The sequence below is a fragment of the Microtus ochrogaster genome, chromosome 8, assembly GCF_000317375.1.
Source record: "Microtus ochrogaster isolate Prairie Vole_2 chromosome 8, MicOch1.0, whole genome shotgun sequence".
In the NCBI taxonomy this organism is placed as follows: domain Eukaryota; kingdom Metazoa; phylum Chordata; class Mammalia; order Rodentia; family Cricetidae; genus Microtus; species Microtus ochrogaster.
In genome coordinates, this window is record NC_022015.1 from 39139013 (window position 1) to 39156543 (window position 17531).

Consider the following 17531-nt stretch of genomic DNA (forward strand, 5'->3'; position numbering starts at 1 on the left):
TCTTCTGGCCTGCAGGCATACACACAGACAGAACACTGTATACATAATAAATAAATAAATAGAAATAAGGGAACTGATAATTAAGAGATATACATAAGGAAACTGAGAGAACCCAAGTAGCTGCACATCAAGACCTAGGGGCAAGCATGGCTGCAAACATCTGTAATCCCCGTGCCTAGGAGGCTGGAGCAGGAGGAGCTTTTCCATTCAGGACCAGCCTGAGCTACACATCATAGTGAGACTGTATCTCTGAAAAATAGAGGGGCTAGAGAGATGAGTCTGCCGGCAAAAGCATTTTCTGGACGATGTCTCTCACACACCTGTGACCCCAGTTCCAGGAGGGGACAGAGGACTTGCTGACTTCCACCTAGCTGAAAAAAAATGCAAGTTCCAGATTTAGGGAGAGGTGCTTCATGAATGGAAGAGATGGGGAGTGATAGAGAAACCCTAACTTCCTCTTCTGGCCTCAGGCACACCCCCCCAACACATGGGTACATACATAAGTAAATAAGTACATCTTTAAAAACACAGAAAAGCCCCAACAACAACAAAAACAGAAGATAATACAACAAGATTACACAGCTGGTCAGCTGTACATCCAGGCTTTTTAAAAATTTTGTGTCTGAGCCGGGCGGTGGTGGCGCACGCCTTTAATCCCAGCACTCGGGAAGCAGACGCAGGCGGATCTCTGTGAGCTCGAGACCAGCCTGGTCTACAGAGCTAGTTCCAGGACAGGCTCCAAAGCCACAGAGAAACCCTGTCTCGAAAAAACCAACAAAAAAAAAATTGTGTCTGTGTGTGTGGTTGCTACAATGCACACATATCGATCAGAGGACAACTTGAGTCTATTATTCCATGTGGGTTCTGGAAATCTGGGATTCTGGGATTCAGCCTTAGTGGCAGTATACTGTCTTTACCATCTTTCTGGTCCTTCCTTTTCCTTTGAGACCGGGTGTCACTATGTAGCTCCAGTTAGCCTCCAGTTTGCTACATAGATAAGCAGACTAGTCGGGATTTGAACTTGCAGCTGTGCTCCTGCCCCTGGCTCTCAGGTACTAAGATTCTATAAGATGATAGCCCTCTGTCACCATGCTTTGCTCCAAAGCCAGGATTTGAAGCTAGGAAAATCCCTTTCTTTTACCTGTCTAATCTATTCCTTAGGAGCATCTACCTGGGGGGAGGGCAACACCCGCACCCCACACTCCCTGCTTAGAGGTGTGTAATAGGTTGCTTGTGTTTTAGGTCTCCCTGTTCTCTGGCCTGGCTCCCTGGCCCTGGGCTCCAGAATGCCTTCCTGGGGCTGCGAGTGCTCATCCTGGGATGTAAAAGGCCAGAGAGCAAGGAGGGTGGCATGATCCGCATTTACAACTCCCAGCCTGCGCAGAGAGCTTTATGACTCAGTGATGGCTCCACCCTCTGCCCCGGAGAATGCCAGGGAGTGGTCTGTCCTGGAGGAGATCAGCAGACGACCCAAGACTGGACTGAGGGACTGTGTTGTGTGTCTTCCCAGGTTGGGTCCCTCTGCCAGGCCCCACTTCCCCGCTGGTTGTAGGGAACTAACTGAAGTGCTGGCAGGAGGTGGGGGAGAGGAGAGCTGTTGGGGGGCAAGCAGGGCTTCCATGATTCTGCAGGACACCCCTCCTGAGCTCTGCTTTCACACACGGGATGCCTGTGTGTGGCTGGAGACCTAGAGTGCAGACCCGAAGGAGCCATGTCCCGACACTGAGGTCATGGGGTATTTTATTTTGGTGTTTCTCACCTCAGGGAGAGGCCACACTCTCACTATCCCCCCCTTCTCACAGTCCACTGTCATACATGGCTTCCCAGAAGCCACCAAGCTTTGACTTGTGGTGACTTGTCCCTTGTGTCTGGCTGGTTGCAGTTGTCTGACTTGTTTCCTGGCATCTTCCTCCACCCTGCCAGACACTCACGCCTTGTCCCACTGCCAGAGCTGTCATTTTAGAGAATCCAGGATGGGAAGAAAGGCCCAGAATTCTTTTGCAAAGGGGTTTGCAGAGATCAGATCAAGTTTTGGCCTGTGAACGTGTGCTCAGAGAAGAGGGATTAAGAGGCAGGGCGATGATTTCTTGGAGAAGATGGTGTCTGAACTGGACCCTAAAGATTTGGTGATTGAGGGAACTTAGGACCACACTACCTTGGTATTTCATGACAAGGAGGATGTGGGGGTAGCCTGGTCAAAGGCATAGAGGCCAGTGCCCTGTGGGTGTGGCCCTGTGTGTGCAACTGGAGTGGGTGTGATCAGGTGCTTGTGGGACAAGGCCAGAAGGAAGTGGGCTGGAGCTGGATCCAGGTCTTTGGTTTTTCTTTGGATGGGGAAGCTGTGAACGACTTTCTGCATTGTGGTTTCCTGTCTGGATTTTGTGCTTCTGGTAGCTTTGCCTTTTTGAGGAAGATGAGGCTGATTAGAATCTGGAGGGTCTGGACTTGGCATGCCCCAGGTCATGGGAGGCGAGGGCTGGAGGAATGTGGCTCCACCACATTCCTTTACTCTCACCATTGTCCTAGGAGGCGTTAGTGATGGCCCAGCTGGGCAGGGGCTGCACTTAGGAACACTGAGCGCTCTTCCAGAGGGCCCAGGTTTGATTCCCAGGGTCCATAGGACAACTCATAATTACCTGTAACTCCGGTTTCAGGGATTCAGTGCCCTCTTCAGGCTGCTGTGAACATCAGGCATGCACATGGTACACAGTCATACATGCATGCAAAACACCCCCACACATAGAAATAATAATGAACTTTTTTAAATCTTAAAAACCAACCAACAGAGACTGAAGACATGGCTCAGAGGTTAAGAGCATTGGTTGCTCTTCCAGAGGTCCTGAGTTCAATTCCCAGCAACCACATGGCAGCTCATAACTGTCTGTAACTCGAGGGATCAGGTGCCTTTGAACAGACATGCACTCAGGCAAAACATCAATACACATAAAAATAAATAAATTATAAGGGGGGAAGCAACAAAAACTGGGTAGGTGATGCACCCATGTTTTCCCAACATTTCTTTCTTTTTAATTTTTTTAAAGATTTATTTATCTACTATGTATACAGTATTCTGCTTGCATGTGTGCCTGCAGGCCTGAAGAGGGCACCAGATCCCATTATAGATGGTTGATGAGCCACCATGTGGTTGCTGGGAATTGAACTCAGGACCTTTGGAAGAGCAGCCAGTGCTCTTAACCACTGAGCCATCTCTCCAGCCCCTTCCCAGCACTTTCAAGGTAGAATAAGGAGGGCCAGAAGTTCAAGGTCATTCTAAACTACTTAAGTGATTTGGAATCAGCCCAGGACACACGAGACACTGTCAGGAAACAAAACAAAAATCCCCAAAAGCTCAAGAGTTGGGGGTTGTAGTTACTGGTGGAGTACTTATCTGGCGTACTAAAAGCCAGCAAAGCATAAAGTAGATGATAGTGGACATTTGCAGTCCCAGTATTTGGCTATAGAAACAGGAGGATAAGAAGTTCAAGTAGCTGGAGAGGTGGCTCAGCAATTAAAAGCAGTGGTTGGTGGTGGCACATGTCTTTAATCTAGCACTTGGGAGGCAGAGACAGGTGGATCTCTGTGAGTTCGAGGCCAGCCTGGTCTTCAGAGCAAGTTCCAGGACAGACTCCAAAGCTACAGAGAAACGCTGTCTCATCCTCCCCCCACCAAAAAAAAAAAGAGCATTGGCTGCTCTTCCAGAGGTTCTCAGCACCCACAAGGCAGCTCACAACTGTCTGTAACTCCAGTTCTCAGAAATCTGAGACCAGGCTAGCCTCAAACTCACAGAGATCTGCCTGTCTCTGGCTCCCTAAGTGCTGGGATTAATGGTGTACACCACCATCGCCTGGCTCTGGAACTCTCCTTGTAGACCAGGCTGTATTTGAACTCACAGAGATTTGCTTGCCTTTGTCTCCCCAGTGGCGTGCTGGAATTAAGGGTTTGTGCCACCATGGCCTGGCTTGAGAGTTGAATTTAGAACTCAGGCATGCTATTTTCTAGGTTCCTATTTCCTGTTTTGCTCCTGTCCCAGACTTTCCAAACTGGCTAGATCTGGACCCAATCACCTGCTCTTTCCAACAGCCTTCGGAGCTGCTGTGGTGACAGCGGCGAGCAGCAGGAGGGAGGAGGCCCATCGACAAAGGACAGTTCTGGGATTTTTCTCCTAAACCGTGAGCTCCTTGGAGTCTAGACACATTAGTATAGACAGGGCTCAGGGTTGGGGTTCAGGGCAGACTGCTGAGGGCCAGGGCCCAGGGATGGAGCTGGCAGGGCTGATGCAAGTATACTAGACAATCCTGAGCTTAATCCTGGCCCAGCTCTGTCCCTCATCTGTGAGCTGGGTGCAGTATGGGTTCTCTTTTATCTACCCAGGAACTTTATATGGGGTATATCATGGAAAATGACTGTATGTGTCTGGCACATGCTAAGGCCTTAAGTAAATATGAATTCAATTTTGTTTTTTACAACTGATTCTGCAAGAAAATGCTCTCCAAACAGCACTGAGATGCCTGCAAGGGCTGACGGGGACCTGGGGTCCAGCTGGGATGAGGTTTGAGCCCCTTACTGTCCACTTCTCTGACCCGTTGACGTGTTTGGCTTGAATGAGTGATTCTCATCCTTGAAGTCCTCCTCTGAACCAATGGTGAAACAGTAGCCAGAGCAACACTGGTCTGTTTTCTGTCCAGGTGCTCTGCCTGAAATCCGAGTTTCTTCTGTTGTAATTTGAATAAAGTCAAAGCTTTCAGTAACCCCCATCGACTAAATCCAAGCACGTATTTCTTAACCTTGCTGAGCCCCGAGCTGGAACAGACCCGGAACATCATATTATGTTGTGAACCTGAACCTTGGGTTGATGCATGTGATACTCAGTAAGAACAAGCCACCCCCGTCCAGTTCAGCAGCTCCACTCAAAAGACCCCAGCTCGGGTGACAGGGCTGAGCCACAGCGGGTGAGTAGTCTTGGGCTCATGTGGAAAAATCCACTGGGGTGACAGGCTCCACTTTGGGTTTTGTTTTCTTGTTTGTTTGTTTTGAGACAGGGTTTCTCTGTGTAACAGCCCTGACTGTCCTGGAACTAGTTCTGTAGACCAGGCTGGCTTTGAACTCACAGAGGTTCGCCTGCTTCTGCCTCCCGAATGCTGGAATTAAAGGTGTGTGCCACTGCCCAGCTCCACTTTGGGTTTTCAGCTCAGTCTTCAGGGCTGAGACTATAGCTCAATGGTAGAGCAATGCCTCACATGTGTGAAGACAAAAGTCCAGTTCTGAGCACCACACAGAATCCTCCTCCAAAGCCCAGTGTGGGCTATGGACACAGCTCCTCCTTTCATGGCATTTCAGCCTCCCAAGTCACTGTGACCATGAGCATATGCCATCATGCCTGACAGAATTTAGTTGTAATAGAAGGGCTCTTGCTTTACAGTGCGATCACCCGACACTGCTCTCCAGAACATACATAAAAGCAAGAGAGAATCATTTCCACCAAATTGACCTCTGACCTCCACACTTTTGCCATGGCAATATGTGTGCCCATATACACAATACTTCCACACAATGCTAACAGTTATCTCAATTAGTATATACAGAATAAAAATAAAAACAAAACAAAAAGACGGGGGATTGGAGAGATGGCTCCGGGTTAAGAGTTTGCTTCCCAGTTCCCATGGGGGTGCAGCTCGTCACCTCTGGAACTTCAGCTCTGCAGTCTGCTGCCTTCTGTGGGCATCAGGCATGCACATGGCACACAAACATACCATACAGGCAAAACACTCACACATATAGTAAAATAATTAAAATTCAAAGCAGGGCAGTCTACAAAGTGGGTTCCAGAACAGTCAGAGCTACACAGAGAAACCCTGTCCCTCTGACCTGCTGAGAGCCTGCTGGGAGCTGAGCCCCTCAGTAGCAAAAAAACAAACAAATTTTAATTTAAAAAGAAAATTAAATAAAACCCAATTATCTTAGAAAGAAAGAATAGATGTGGTCATATTAAAATTGGTAGACTTTGGGAGCCAGTGAGATGGCTCAGCAGAAGGCACCTGCTACCGAGCCTGACAACCTGAGTTGATCTCAGGGACCCACGTCATGAGAGTACCGACCCTCGAGGGTTACCTTTTCACTTCCACAGGTGTGGCATGGTGCACTCCCCAGCCCCCGCAAATAAATACATGAGAAAATAAGTATAAATTAGTAGTCTTTGAATAAAGCAGGTGGCGCTCAGGATGTGTGGGCCTTTGTGGTTTCCTGACAAATTCTGCCTTGAGTCAGCAATCCAGAAACCCTGCCTCAGCTTCCAGCCCACAGCCCTGCAAATCCAGACTCTGGATGTCAACCCTGACTCATTTGCCTGGCAAGCATCAGCCTTGCCAGCCCAGACCCCACAGTCACACCAGCATGAGCAGGCTCCCTAAAGTATACTATGTGTGTGTAAGTGCATATGTGCACACATGCTCTACAGTACACATGTAGCCGTTTTCGGGAGGCAGTCTCCCTTGTTTCTGGCCTTCCCTATAAACCCCTGCTAGTGAGCTTTGAACTTCCGAGGGATTTGGGACTTTCCTGTGTATGCCTCCCACCTTGACATAAGAGTGCTGGCATGCACACTCACATATGCAACTTACATTTTTTATTATTTATATTATTATTATGGATTTAGGGTTTCCCTGTGTAGCCCTGGCTGTCATGTAACTCGCTTTGTACACCAGGCTAGTCTTGAACTCAGAGATCTACCTGCCTCTGCCTCCCAAGTGCTGGGATTAAAGGGGTGAGCCACCACTGCCCAGCTTGATTTTATATTTTATGTTTGTTTATATTTTGCCTACTCATTTGTGCCTGGTGCCTACAGAAGCCAGAAGACAGCATTGAGTTCCCTGGAACTGGAATTACAGATGGTTGTGATGCTGGAAACCAAACCTAGGTCCTTTGGAAGAGAAGCCAGTACTTTTTGCTTGCTTGCTTGCTCATTTATTCGTTTGTTTCTTATTTATTTTGAAGCCAGTGCTCTTGAGCCATCTCTTCAGCTTCTAGCCTTTTTTGAAGCAGGGTTTCTCTGTGTAACAGACCTAGCTGTCTTAGAACTTGCTCTGTAGAACAGGCTGTTCTTGAACTCTCAGAGATCCTCCTGCCTCTGCCTCCTAAATGCTGGGATTGAAAGCGTGCGCCATCACCCAACTCTAAAAAGTTTTACAAAATGTTTCAATTTTACTGTGTGTGTTTGGGTGGGCTTACACCAAGGCTTGCGTGTGGCAGTCGGAGGACAGCTTGTAGGAGTCAGTTCTCCCCTTCTATCACAGGGTCCCAAGGAGCTCAGGTCAGTCTCGGTGGCAAGTACCCTTATCTGCTGAGCCATTTCACCAGCCCTAAATTTGGCTTTTTTATACAGGTTCTGCAGATTGAATTTAGACTTACATGGTTAGTACCTGTAAAACACCACGGTGTTTCTCCACACCACAGTGAGCAAACCCCAACAGGGTTTCTCTGTGTAGCCCTGGCTGTCCTGGAGCTCACTCTGTAGACCAGGCTGGTTTCAAACTCAGAGATCCTCCTGCCTCAGCCTCCCAGGGAGTAAAGATGTGTGCCATCACTGACGAGCTGTGAGCAAATTCTTTAAAGGAAGTGTGTGTCTTTGTTTTTCTGGAAAAGCCTAATATGCTAGCTAATAAGATTGTGCATCTTCAGAGCCAGTTAGCTGCTAAGCTCTCTGCATGTGTTAGTCCTCCAGATTCTCTCTCTCTCTCTCTCTTTCTTCCGAGGCAGGGATTAAAGGCCTGCGCCACCACCGCCCTGCTGCTTGAGGTCACTTCTGATTGGTCATTTTACAGACGAGGTTTTGGCCTAGAATTTTCCCAAGGTGTGATAAAGTCAGGCTGGGATTCCAAGCAGTCCCACCCTAGGATCGAGGTGGGTGGGCTTTTCCCTACCTAGTACAGTATAGGTAAAGATACTCTGAAGCAAGAATCAGGACACAAATAACAAGTGATATCATTTTAATTGTTACACTTATCAATGGGATGAATAAAATGACCAGGGAAGGGGCAGGGTAGGGTGTTGGCCCTGGCCGGATGGTCCCAAGAACCCCTAGGTCCTGTAGGTACAGCTCAGAATAGCCACAAGGTGGCGCCAGACCAGACTCCACAGACCCTACTCAGCATGCAAACCCAGGATTGGGCATAGGGAGTCTATTAATGGTTCCAGAGCTAAGGGTCTGGGAACCTTCTTTCGCAGTTCAGGATTCTTAGGTCCGGGAGCCAGGCCTCTGTGGAGCCCATCTGTGGAGGTATGGTTCTACCTGCTCAGCCTGGGGACTAGGTCCAGCCCAGTCAACAGAGCAGGTCAGCTCCCGAGTCTTTCTCCAGCTGAGGGACGTGGGAGGCAAGGTGGGTTCCAAACTAGTCAGGAGATGAGGCAAAATCTCTGGGTAATCCGCCGCCAGAAGTTTCGACTCGGACTGCTGAGCGCCACATTAACCGCTTCCTGGAAGACGGCTTCCACGTTGTCATGGAGCCGAGCTGAACACTCAAGGTAGGTCACTGCTCCCACAGACCTTGCCATATCGTGGCCCTGCCAGGGAAAAATAGGAGCTACTACCAGTTGCAGGTACAGGGTGGAACTCACATTTGGTCTCCTTGCAGCCCTTCTGGCCATCTGGGAGTCTGGAGGACAACAGTGGGAAGTGGGGCTTTTCTAGGACACCCACAGTGGACAATAACCTGTGTATTGCAGGGAAGGTTAATAACATGGACCCCAGGGGTCCCATTTGTGCTATATATATATTCTATTCATCCTTTTCCTGACAGAAGCTTCTAGAAAGTGTCCTGCTTTCTGCTTCCAAGTGTCAGCAGTTCCTGACATCCCCCAAGACCCGCGAGAGTGGTACACACCTGTCACAGTGGAGCAGTATCTTGAGTTCCCTCCCCCAAGTCCTCTGGCCCAAGGGCTAGCTTCCTACCCTGTGGTAGGTCACGGGCTCCAACCCATTCTTCCGCAGCTTGTTCACCAGCACCTTGTCCTTGCGCAGATCTGTCTTGCAGCCCACGACGATGATGGGCACTCCCTTACAGAAGTGCGTCACCTCTGGGTACCACTGCAGGGGGAGAGTTACAAGTGAGCCATTCTCCATCCACCACCCTGTCCTAGGGAAGGGGCTACCGGTGGCCTCATGACACCAGGATCAGCTCCTTTAGAGCGGTCTACACTAGACCCAGGACCTGCCCTTCTGCCCTTCTCTTCTCCCCTAGCTGCTCTGGCTCCCTGGGTGACCTCCTCAGGTACACCCTACCTAACTGGCCAGCTCCATACTCCCCGCAGGGGACCCACAGATTCCAGTTACCATAGGCCTGTGACTCCTCCCTAGCCCAGGCTGCTCCTCATCCTGGGGAAGTAGGGACTCAGTTTTCCTCTTGCTCTGATCCAGCGTCTCTCCGTCCATCAGCAAACCCTGGAGTCTACCCACTGTGGCACCATACCATAGGCACCACTGTTCTTCCCTGTCCTCATGCCCATAACAAGTTCGGTCCAGAGATGTGCTCAGCCCTAGACTTGTCACTTTAATAGAAAGTGAAGGAATGACAGTATCTTGACTCTGTATGGTTGCCATGAAGGTAAATGAACAGTGCCCATTACATGGCCAGTCTCTCTCTCTCTCTCTCTCTCTCTCTCTCTCTTTTTTTTCTGAGACAGGGTTTCTCTGTGAAACAGTCCTGGCTGTCTGAAACCAGGCTGGCCTTGAACTCACAGAGATCCACCTGCCTGTGCCTCCCAAGTGCTGGGATTAAAGGCATGCAAGTTCTTAATAAATGTTGTTGCTGCCTTTGCTAATGCTGTCACTGCCCAATGTATTGCTTCTGTGGAGGTCTTGGCAAGCAGTGGCTGAGGGGCTGTGCCATGGCTGGGCAGAGGAAAACAAAATACTGCCTCTTTGACCCTTGAGGGGAACCATGAGAATCCCTCTTGATCCTGGGCATCATGAGAGGCTGCTGACTATCAGCAGCAGACATGGAGTGGAGTGCCGACAGCTGCTAGAACTGGACTTTATAGTTCACATGACCTCCAGCAGGCCCAGGCTAGGGAGGCAGCCTGAGTCGCCCAGCATTGTCAGCAAAGTCAGAAGGAAAAGACCCAGCGTCTAGGCTGCACTGAGGGCAGGCAAGGAGCCACTGGAGTGAGCCAGAGGACTGGCCCTGCTACCACATTTCTATGTGACCCCAGGCAAGATGCTGCCCCGTTCTGAACCTCACATTATCTATGGATGTATCAAACCCAGCAGACTCATCAAGGGCCTGCCAAGCCTTTTTTTGTTTATTTTTGTTTTTAGACAGGGTTTCACTATGAACTACAAGAACTCACTATGTAGACGAGGCTGGCCTCAAACTCCTAGAGATTCGCCTGTCTCTGTTTCCTGGGTGCTGAGATTAAGGACATGAGCCACCATGCCTGGCACTTGAAAATTTCTTGTTCTTTATGTGTGTGTGGATGCTTTGTCTGAATAACATATGCATGCTGTGCCTGTGGAGGCCAGAAGAGGGCATTAGATCCTCTGGAACAGGGTTTCTCTGTGTAACTCTGGCTGTTCTAGAACTCACTCTGTAGACCAGGCTGGCCTGGAACTCACAGAGATCCACCGGCCTCTGCCTCTTGAGTGCTGGGATTAAAGGCATGTGCCACCACTGCCCAGCTTTTTGTTTGTTTGCTTTTGAGACAGAATCTCACTGTGTGTTCCCAAATGGTCTGGAACTCACTATATAGACCAGGCTGGCCTCACACTCAGAGATCTGCCGGCCTCTGCCTCCCTACTGCTGGGATTAAAGGCGTGCGCCACCACTGCCCAGCTCAGTATGCCCTCTTCACCACTGAGCCATCTGTCTAGCCCCAGGCCTGCCAAGCTTTGACAGCTGACAGAGCAAAGGGTGATGGGCAGTGGCCTGGGTGTTGAAGTGACACATCCCTCACCCCATCACCTACCCTGTTGGAGACATTGTCAAAGCTGTTTGGACTGGTCACATCGAAGCAGAGGAGCAAGACATTGGCATCGGGGTAGAACAAGGGTCGGAGGCGGTCATAGTCATCTTGCCCTAGGCAAAGGGGAGGAGTCACTCTCTAGTCCCCTGCCTGCTCTCAGCACCTCCCCAACACCAGGGAGGGAACTTAGCAGACCAGGGATTTTAGTGGGTGGAGTCAAGTTTTGTGTATCCTGTGGATGTCCCCTGGTGGTGGCTCTTACTTGGCTTGCCTGTGAGATGTGGCAGCCTTGGCCTGGAGAAGCCATCACTGGAAGATCCTGTTCAAGGAGTGAGCCTGAGGCAGAGGCCAGGCTTAGGAATCCACTTTGCCCTTGCATGTGCAGTGAGGGCGGGGACAGATGTGACCCCAACAGAGAGGTCTTAGCAGGTGGACTATCAGGGGGCTGCTGGGTCTCCTTGACTTTAGTTAACCAACCCATGTATGGGCAAGGCCAGGAGTAGGAGGGGGTCTGAGAGAAGCTAAATTCAGGGTACAAAGCTTGGGAGCCAGGATCAGCCTATCTCTTGAAGCTGCCTTGGGTTGGAGAAGTGGGCACCTACAGGTGGAGGGTTCAGTTCCGGGGGCCCCTCCTAATGCCAGTGCCTATTCACCGGGGCTCCCCTTCTCTTTCCTGCCCCCCCAGAGCCCCCACCTACCTGCTGTGTCCCAGATTTGGAGGTGCACAGGTTTACCCTGCATTTGCAGAGTGACATTATAGCGCTCAAACACTGTGGGGCTGTAGCTCTGAAGAAGAAAGAGGACAGTTAGGAAGCTTTTGAGGGATTTGGAGCAAAGCAGACCCCTGGGAATGTGTAACCCCTCATTGTGATTGTTTCTGAGAAGGTTCCCAGTGTCACAGTGACCAGCCTTCGGGGAAGGTTTAGAGCCGGGTGCCAGGAAGGTCCCCATCTTCCCTGGCCTTGTTTTCCTTGATTATAAATGGGAAGATGATGCCCCTGTGGTAGGGGTAGACTATTGCCACAAGGAGTCAGTGAAATGTCCAGGCAGAGTGCTCGGCTCCGTCTGCTGCACAGCCAGACCCCATACATGCTGGCTACTGGTATTACCTTTGTCCCGTGCCCACTTCTGAGCTCTTGCATGTGTGCACACCTCTTTCTGGGAAGATATTAACCTATACCTGCTTCTTCCCTTGTGCACCCATATGTTCATCCAGCAAACATTAGCACTTTGTCCAAGCCTAGTTCTGGGCACCAAGGAGCCTAGACTAACTAAAGAAGACTCGGTCTGGCTTGCGGAGCTCAGTCTCTCAGTTATTTGGGGTCTACTTTGATAGGCTCTCATAAAGCCCAGGCTGGTTTGAACTTCTGATTCTTCTGCTCACAGCCCCTGTTTCAGGATCAAAGGTATGCAACATCCTGCCACCCCTTGACTTGGGGTCTTCTTAGCTTAGACTACCCCGAACTCATGGTAATCCTCTTGCCTCAGCCTCTTGAGTACTGGGATTACATGCAAGCACCCCCAAGTTTGCTCTCTCTTCCTGCTGCCTGCGGGTCCTGATGTAGAACTCTCAGCTACTTCTCCAGCATGATGCCTGTGCTGCCATGCTACCTGCCACGCTCCCTGCCACGCAGATAATGCACTAAACCTCTGGCACTGCAAGCAAGCCCCCAGTTAAATGTTTTCTTTGGTAAGAGTTACCTTGGCCATGGTGTCTCTTCACAGCAAAAGAACAGTGGCTAGGGAGGCTCCTTTTACAATTTTTATTTATTCATTCATTCATTTTGAGACGGGCTCTCTACCTATCCCTGGAACTCACTATGTAAATCCACCTGCCTCTGCCTCTCAAGTGCTGGAATTAACATGACCGGTTCCTTTTTTATTTTAAAAAAGGTTTTATGTGTGTGTTTTGCCTACATGAATGAATGTGCACATGTGTGCCACATGCCCATGAGGTCAGAAGAAAGCAGAAGGTCCCCTGGGACTAGAGCTACTGACAGATGTGAGCCACCATGTGGTTTGGAGTCTTCAGCAAGAGCATCAGGTCCTGAGCTATCTTTCTAGCCCCCTTTTTGAGCTTTCCAGACATGGTCCCATTGTATGACCCTAACTACAGGCCTGGAATTTGCCTCGTAGATCAGGTTGGCCTTGAACTCACAGGGATTAAAGGTGAGTACCATGACGCCTGCTTCCCCCCACCCCGCCCCCGTTTTGGTTCTTTTTGAGATGGGGTCTTGCTGTGTAGCCCAGTTTCACTTAGAACCTAATGAGCCTCTGGTTTTCCTCCTGAATGTCAGAGCTGGAGACATCTATCACCATGTGAGCCTCTTCTCAATTCTCAGAACCCTAACAGAGCCCTTTCACACACTCCCTGTCACAGCTTGCCTTTCCTGATCCCCCCTGACGTGTCCTCTCTTGAACGGGTTACCCAGGGCACAGTGTCTGTGCTGGCTAGTCTTATGTCACTTGACATACAAACTAGAGTTATCTGAGAAGAGGGAGCCTCAGTTGAGAAGATCCTCCATAAGATCCAGCCGTCAGGCATTTATTTCCTTTCCTTTCTCTCCACTCCCCCCCACACACACACACAGGGTCTCACTGTGTAGCCTTGGCTATCCTTGAACTCATTCGATAGACCAGGCTGGCTTTGAACTCAGAGTTTGCCTGCCTCTGCCTCCCAAGTGCTGGGATCAAGGAGGCACTCCACCACTGTCCTGCAAGAGCAACATGGACTCTTAACCCCTGAGCCATCTCTAGTCCTGTTATTATTTTTCTAGGACAGAGTCTAACTTTGTAGTTCAGGCTAGCCCGATGGGATTACAGGTGTGCACTACTGTGCTCAGCATAACTCTTGGGGTGTGTATGTAGGGAGTACTGGGGTTTTGTGGGGGTTTTGTTTTTTGAGGTAGGGTCTTCTGTAGTCTTTAGGGTACCCTAGGCTCACTGTGTACCTCAGATGACCTTGAACTCTCCCTGTGTCTACTTCCCAACTGTTGGTGTTGCAGGTATGCAGTACCATACCCGGCTGTTTTGCAGCTTTGTTTCTTCTGTCTTTTTGACACTTAACGTGTGTACACATGTCCTGGGATAGAAGTCAGAGGTGATCCACAAAGGTTGATCCTGTCCTCTCACCATGTGGAGGACCTAGGGATTAATCTCGGGTCATCAGCTCGATGGTTGGAACCCGTACCCTCTGAGCCATATCTCCAGCCCCATGCTTTCGGAGACAAGATCTCACTCTAATTCAGGCTGGTCTCAAACTCAGTGTGATCCTCCTGTCTCCGGGTGGTGGCGCACGCCTTTAATCCCAGCTCTCAGAGACAGAGGCAAGCAGATCTCTGTGAGTTCGAGGTCAGCCTGGTCTCTACAGCCAGGGCTACATAGAGAAATCTTGTCTGGAAAAAACAAGGAAAGGGGAGGGGTGCTGCTTGCTGACTTGCTTCCCATGGCATGTGTGCACCACTATGCCTGCCTCCCCATGGCTCCTGCCTCCCCATGGCTTCTGCCTCTGGGTTCCTGCCCTGATTAAGTTTCTATCCTGACTTCCTTTAATGATGAGCAGTGATATGGAAGTGTAAGCTAAACCCTTTCCTCCTCGACTTGTTTTTTGGCCATGGTGTTTTGTTGCAGCCATAGAAACCCTAAGACAGTCCCCTACCTCAACCCAGGCCTGTCCCCTGCAGAAGGCACTGGGGCTCCCCTCTCTTTCCTGCCCCCCCCCAAGCCCCACACCTACTCACCTTGTCCCAGATTTGAAGTGCACCCTCTCTACAATGGTTGAAAAGTGGACCTGACAGGTCTGATAGCTAGATGAAAAGCCAATGGAGTATGCCAAACCGCTATGTCTGGAGCCTTTGGCCATGAGTAGCCCTGGACCTCCTGGTCTTGTTACTGTTTTATTATTTGAACCAGGGTTTCACATAGCCTAGGAACACCTTGAACTTATAATCCTCTTGTTTTCACCTCCTGAATGCGGCAAACATACACAGGCAGGCACCACACCTGGTTTATGTGATGGTGGGGATTGAATCCAGGACTTCATGTATGTCAGGTGGGCACACTACCAACTGAGCTCTTTGCTTGATTTTAATTACATTTATTTATCGGGGGAGGGGCACACATGCCAGAGTACCCATGAGAGGTCAGGGGACAGGAATCTGTGATCTCCTATTATGTGGGTGCTGAGGATGGAACTCAGGTTGTCAGGGTTGGTGAGCCATCTCCCCCTCCCTCCCCTCAGACAGGTTCTCACTGTGTAGCCCAAAATGGCCTGGAACTTACTGCAGTTTTTCTACCCTCGGCCTCTGAGTGCTAGGGTGACAGGCATGAGCCACCATTCCAGGTTTAACTTCCTATAAGGACCCCTTAGGCTTCTATCACTTGGCCAGGGCTGGCTGGTAGGGTCACAGTGTGGAGATCCCTAGTCTCTTCCTTTCCCATGTTGGGCAGGGTCTTTACCTGCCTATGACTCAGTAGGACTTCATGCCTGTCTTTCTTATGGCCAGATTGCCTGCCAGTCCTCTGAGTCAGGCCCTGGTCAGCTGGGAGGGGCAGTCACAGTGATGGGTCAGTATGTTCTCTAGGGCTGGGAGGCCATGCAGTAGAGGGCAATCGGCAAAGTCAGCATGGACAGTCTGCCACTTCCTATAGCAATAGAAGTGGACAGGGACAGACAAGGGCCCAAGCTGCCTTCCCATCCCTGTTTACAGGCTTAGGGCCCTCTTCCTTTCAGCATTTTTCCTGTAGGAGGGAAAGAGAGCGAGGACAGCACTGACTTTGAGATCAGATGAGTTTGGTTTAGGACCCAGCTCTGACAACCACCAGCTGTGTGGCCTTGGGTCTGCACCATCACTGGTTAGGAAAAACAGTGCCACCTTGGGATGCAAAGGAAAGGCCTGGTGCAACACGGATGGTCACTGCTCACCTGGTTGGCAGTATTTATACCAGCCCTATCCATCCCTCTTGCTGTACCCTTTCCCGTCCCCAATTGCTGCCTCTGGCCTCTGCCCTAGAGCAAGAATCTGTTACTGTGGCACCACTGACCTCTGCATCTGAGACCACAATGTGGTCACGTGGTCACCCACATACCAGCTGAGGGCTCTCCTGATCTGAGGGTCAGGATGGCCAGACAGGCCAGTGCTTCACAAAGTGTGAAGATGGCCCTAGCCCACTACTCCCTAAGGCTCTTTTCTGAGACTCAGACAGACAACCTCCGTAGTCCTCAAGAGGTTCTGAGGAAAGTGACTTGCCTAGGGTCATGCACTAGGTGGGCTAGGCAGAAGCAGAGAGCAGGGGCTGTTGGTCTTCATGGACTACATCAGTCAGACACCTTCCTCTTCTGAGGTCACCTATTCTTGCTCCTGACGTCAGACAGACCAGACACGAGCTGAAAAGGGCTTTGTCATCTCCATCACTGAGAAGTGTCACCGCCCCACCCCTTACTTGGGAATGTTACTTTATCTATACCTTTAGTGGTGTTCTTTGACCCTCCCCCCCAGGCAGAAGTGCCTAATCTTATCTGTTCAGTTTTGCTCAGCCAGAGACCCAAGGCCTGGCCCAGGCTGACCCAGGACAGATGTGACTCAGCCCCGGGCTTGCCCTCCTGGGGTTCACAACAGGTGACTATCACAGAATGAGAACAGGGTTCCCCAGGTGGACACCTATAGAGACTGGAGCAGAGTGAGAAGGACTTCCAACTTGGCTAGTTGGGGTGTTTTCTCCCACCTCCTGGCTACTAGGAATGTTTGCTTTCTCGGTGCCAACTTAGGCTTTCTGGAGATTGATGCCTCTTCCTGCCCCATAAGCTCTATAGTGCCCCTTCTGTCTTGAACTTGGTCTCCAGTCAACGAGGGTCACAGAGGCCGCTCCACATTTCCAGCGTGTTCTCTTCTCTGCCCTTTGCTGCAAGCGGAAAGCCTGAAAGATGGACCCTAAGCCTCCAGGCTGCTGGCGCCCTGGCTTTTAGGCTGCCTGAGGCAGAAGCGGCTGAAGCTGGGCCAAGAGACAGCAATGACGGCTTCAAAGGTCACGGAGTGCCCTGGGGTGCTCAGGGCAGGGCGACCTGAGCTCCATATCAGAGCTACCGCCATGGTCCCCTCGAAAGGCACTACCCATAATCACAGCACTTGGGAGGTGGAGGCAAGATTAGGAGGAATAGCCTGGACTACTTGAGACCTCATCTCAAGAAACAAACCAGCACTCAGGAGGCAGAGGCAGGTGAATCTCTGAGTTCGAGGCCAGCCTGGTCTACAGATAGAGTTCCAGGATGGTGGGGTTACATACACAGAGAAACCCTGTCTCAGAAAAACAAAACAAAATAAAAAACAATATACAATGCTGGGATTCCACGTAAGTGGTGTTACACACCTGTAATCCCAGCACTATGACAGCAGAGGCAGGAGGGTCATTGATTTGAGTTGAACTTGGGCTACATGTGGAGACTGTCTCAAAAACTATACAAAACTAACTTGATAACTTACTAAAACTAATGAACTAAAGGGGCCCTCTCTCAGGTCAGGGACCTCCCAGATGAGGGGAGAATAAGGACAAATGGTATACACACACACACGCACACACAC

At 50.3% G+C, this 17531-nt stretch overlaps 1 protein-coding gene across 1 annotated transcript in view; it reads right to left on the reverse strand.

Moving 5' to 3' along the window:
• Nucleotides 1–7967: 7967 nt before the first annotated feature.
• Nucleotides 7968–17531, reverse strand: part of Rhod (ras homolog family member D) — an 11492-nt gene continuing 1928 nt past the window's right edge. Inside the window, exons 2-5 of the mRNA XM_005351670.3 lie at nt 11652–11739; nt 10957–11066; nt 8945–9079; nt 7968–8556 (exon numbers count right to left, since the gene is read on the reverse strand). Of these exons, the coding sequence (XP_005351727.1) occupies nt 8389–8556; nt 8945–9079; nt 10957–11066; nt 11652–11739 (501 nt within the window). The 3' untranslated portion in view covers nt 7968–8388. The remainder of the gene's footprint in view (nt 8557–8944; nt 9080–10956; nt 11067–11651; nt 11740–17531) is intronic.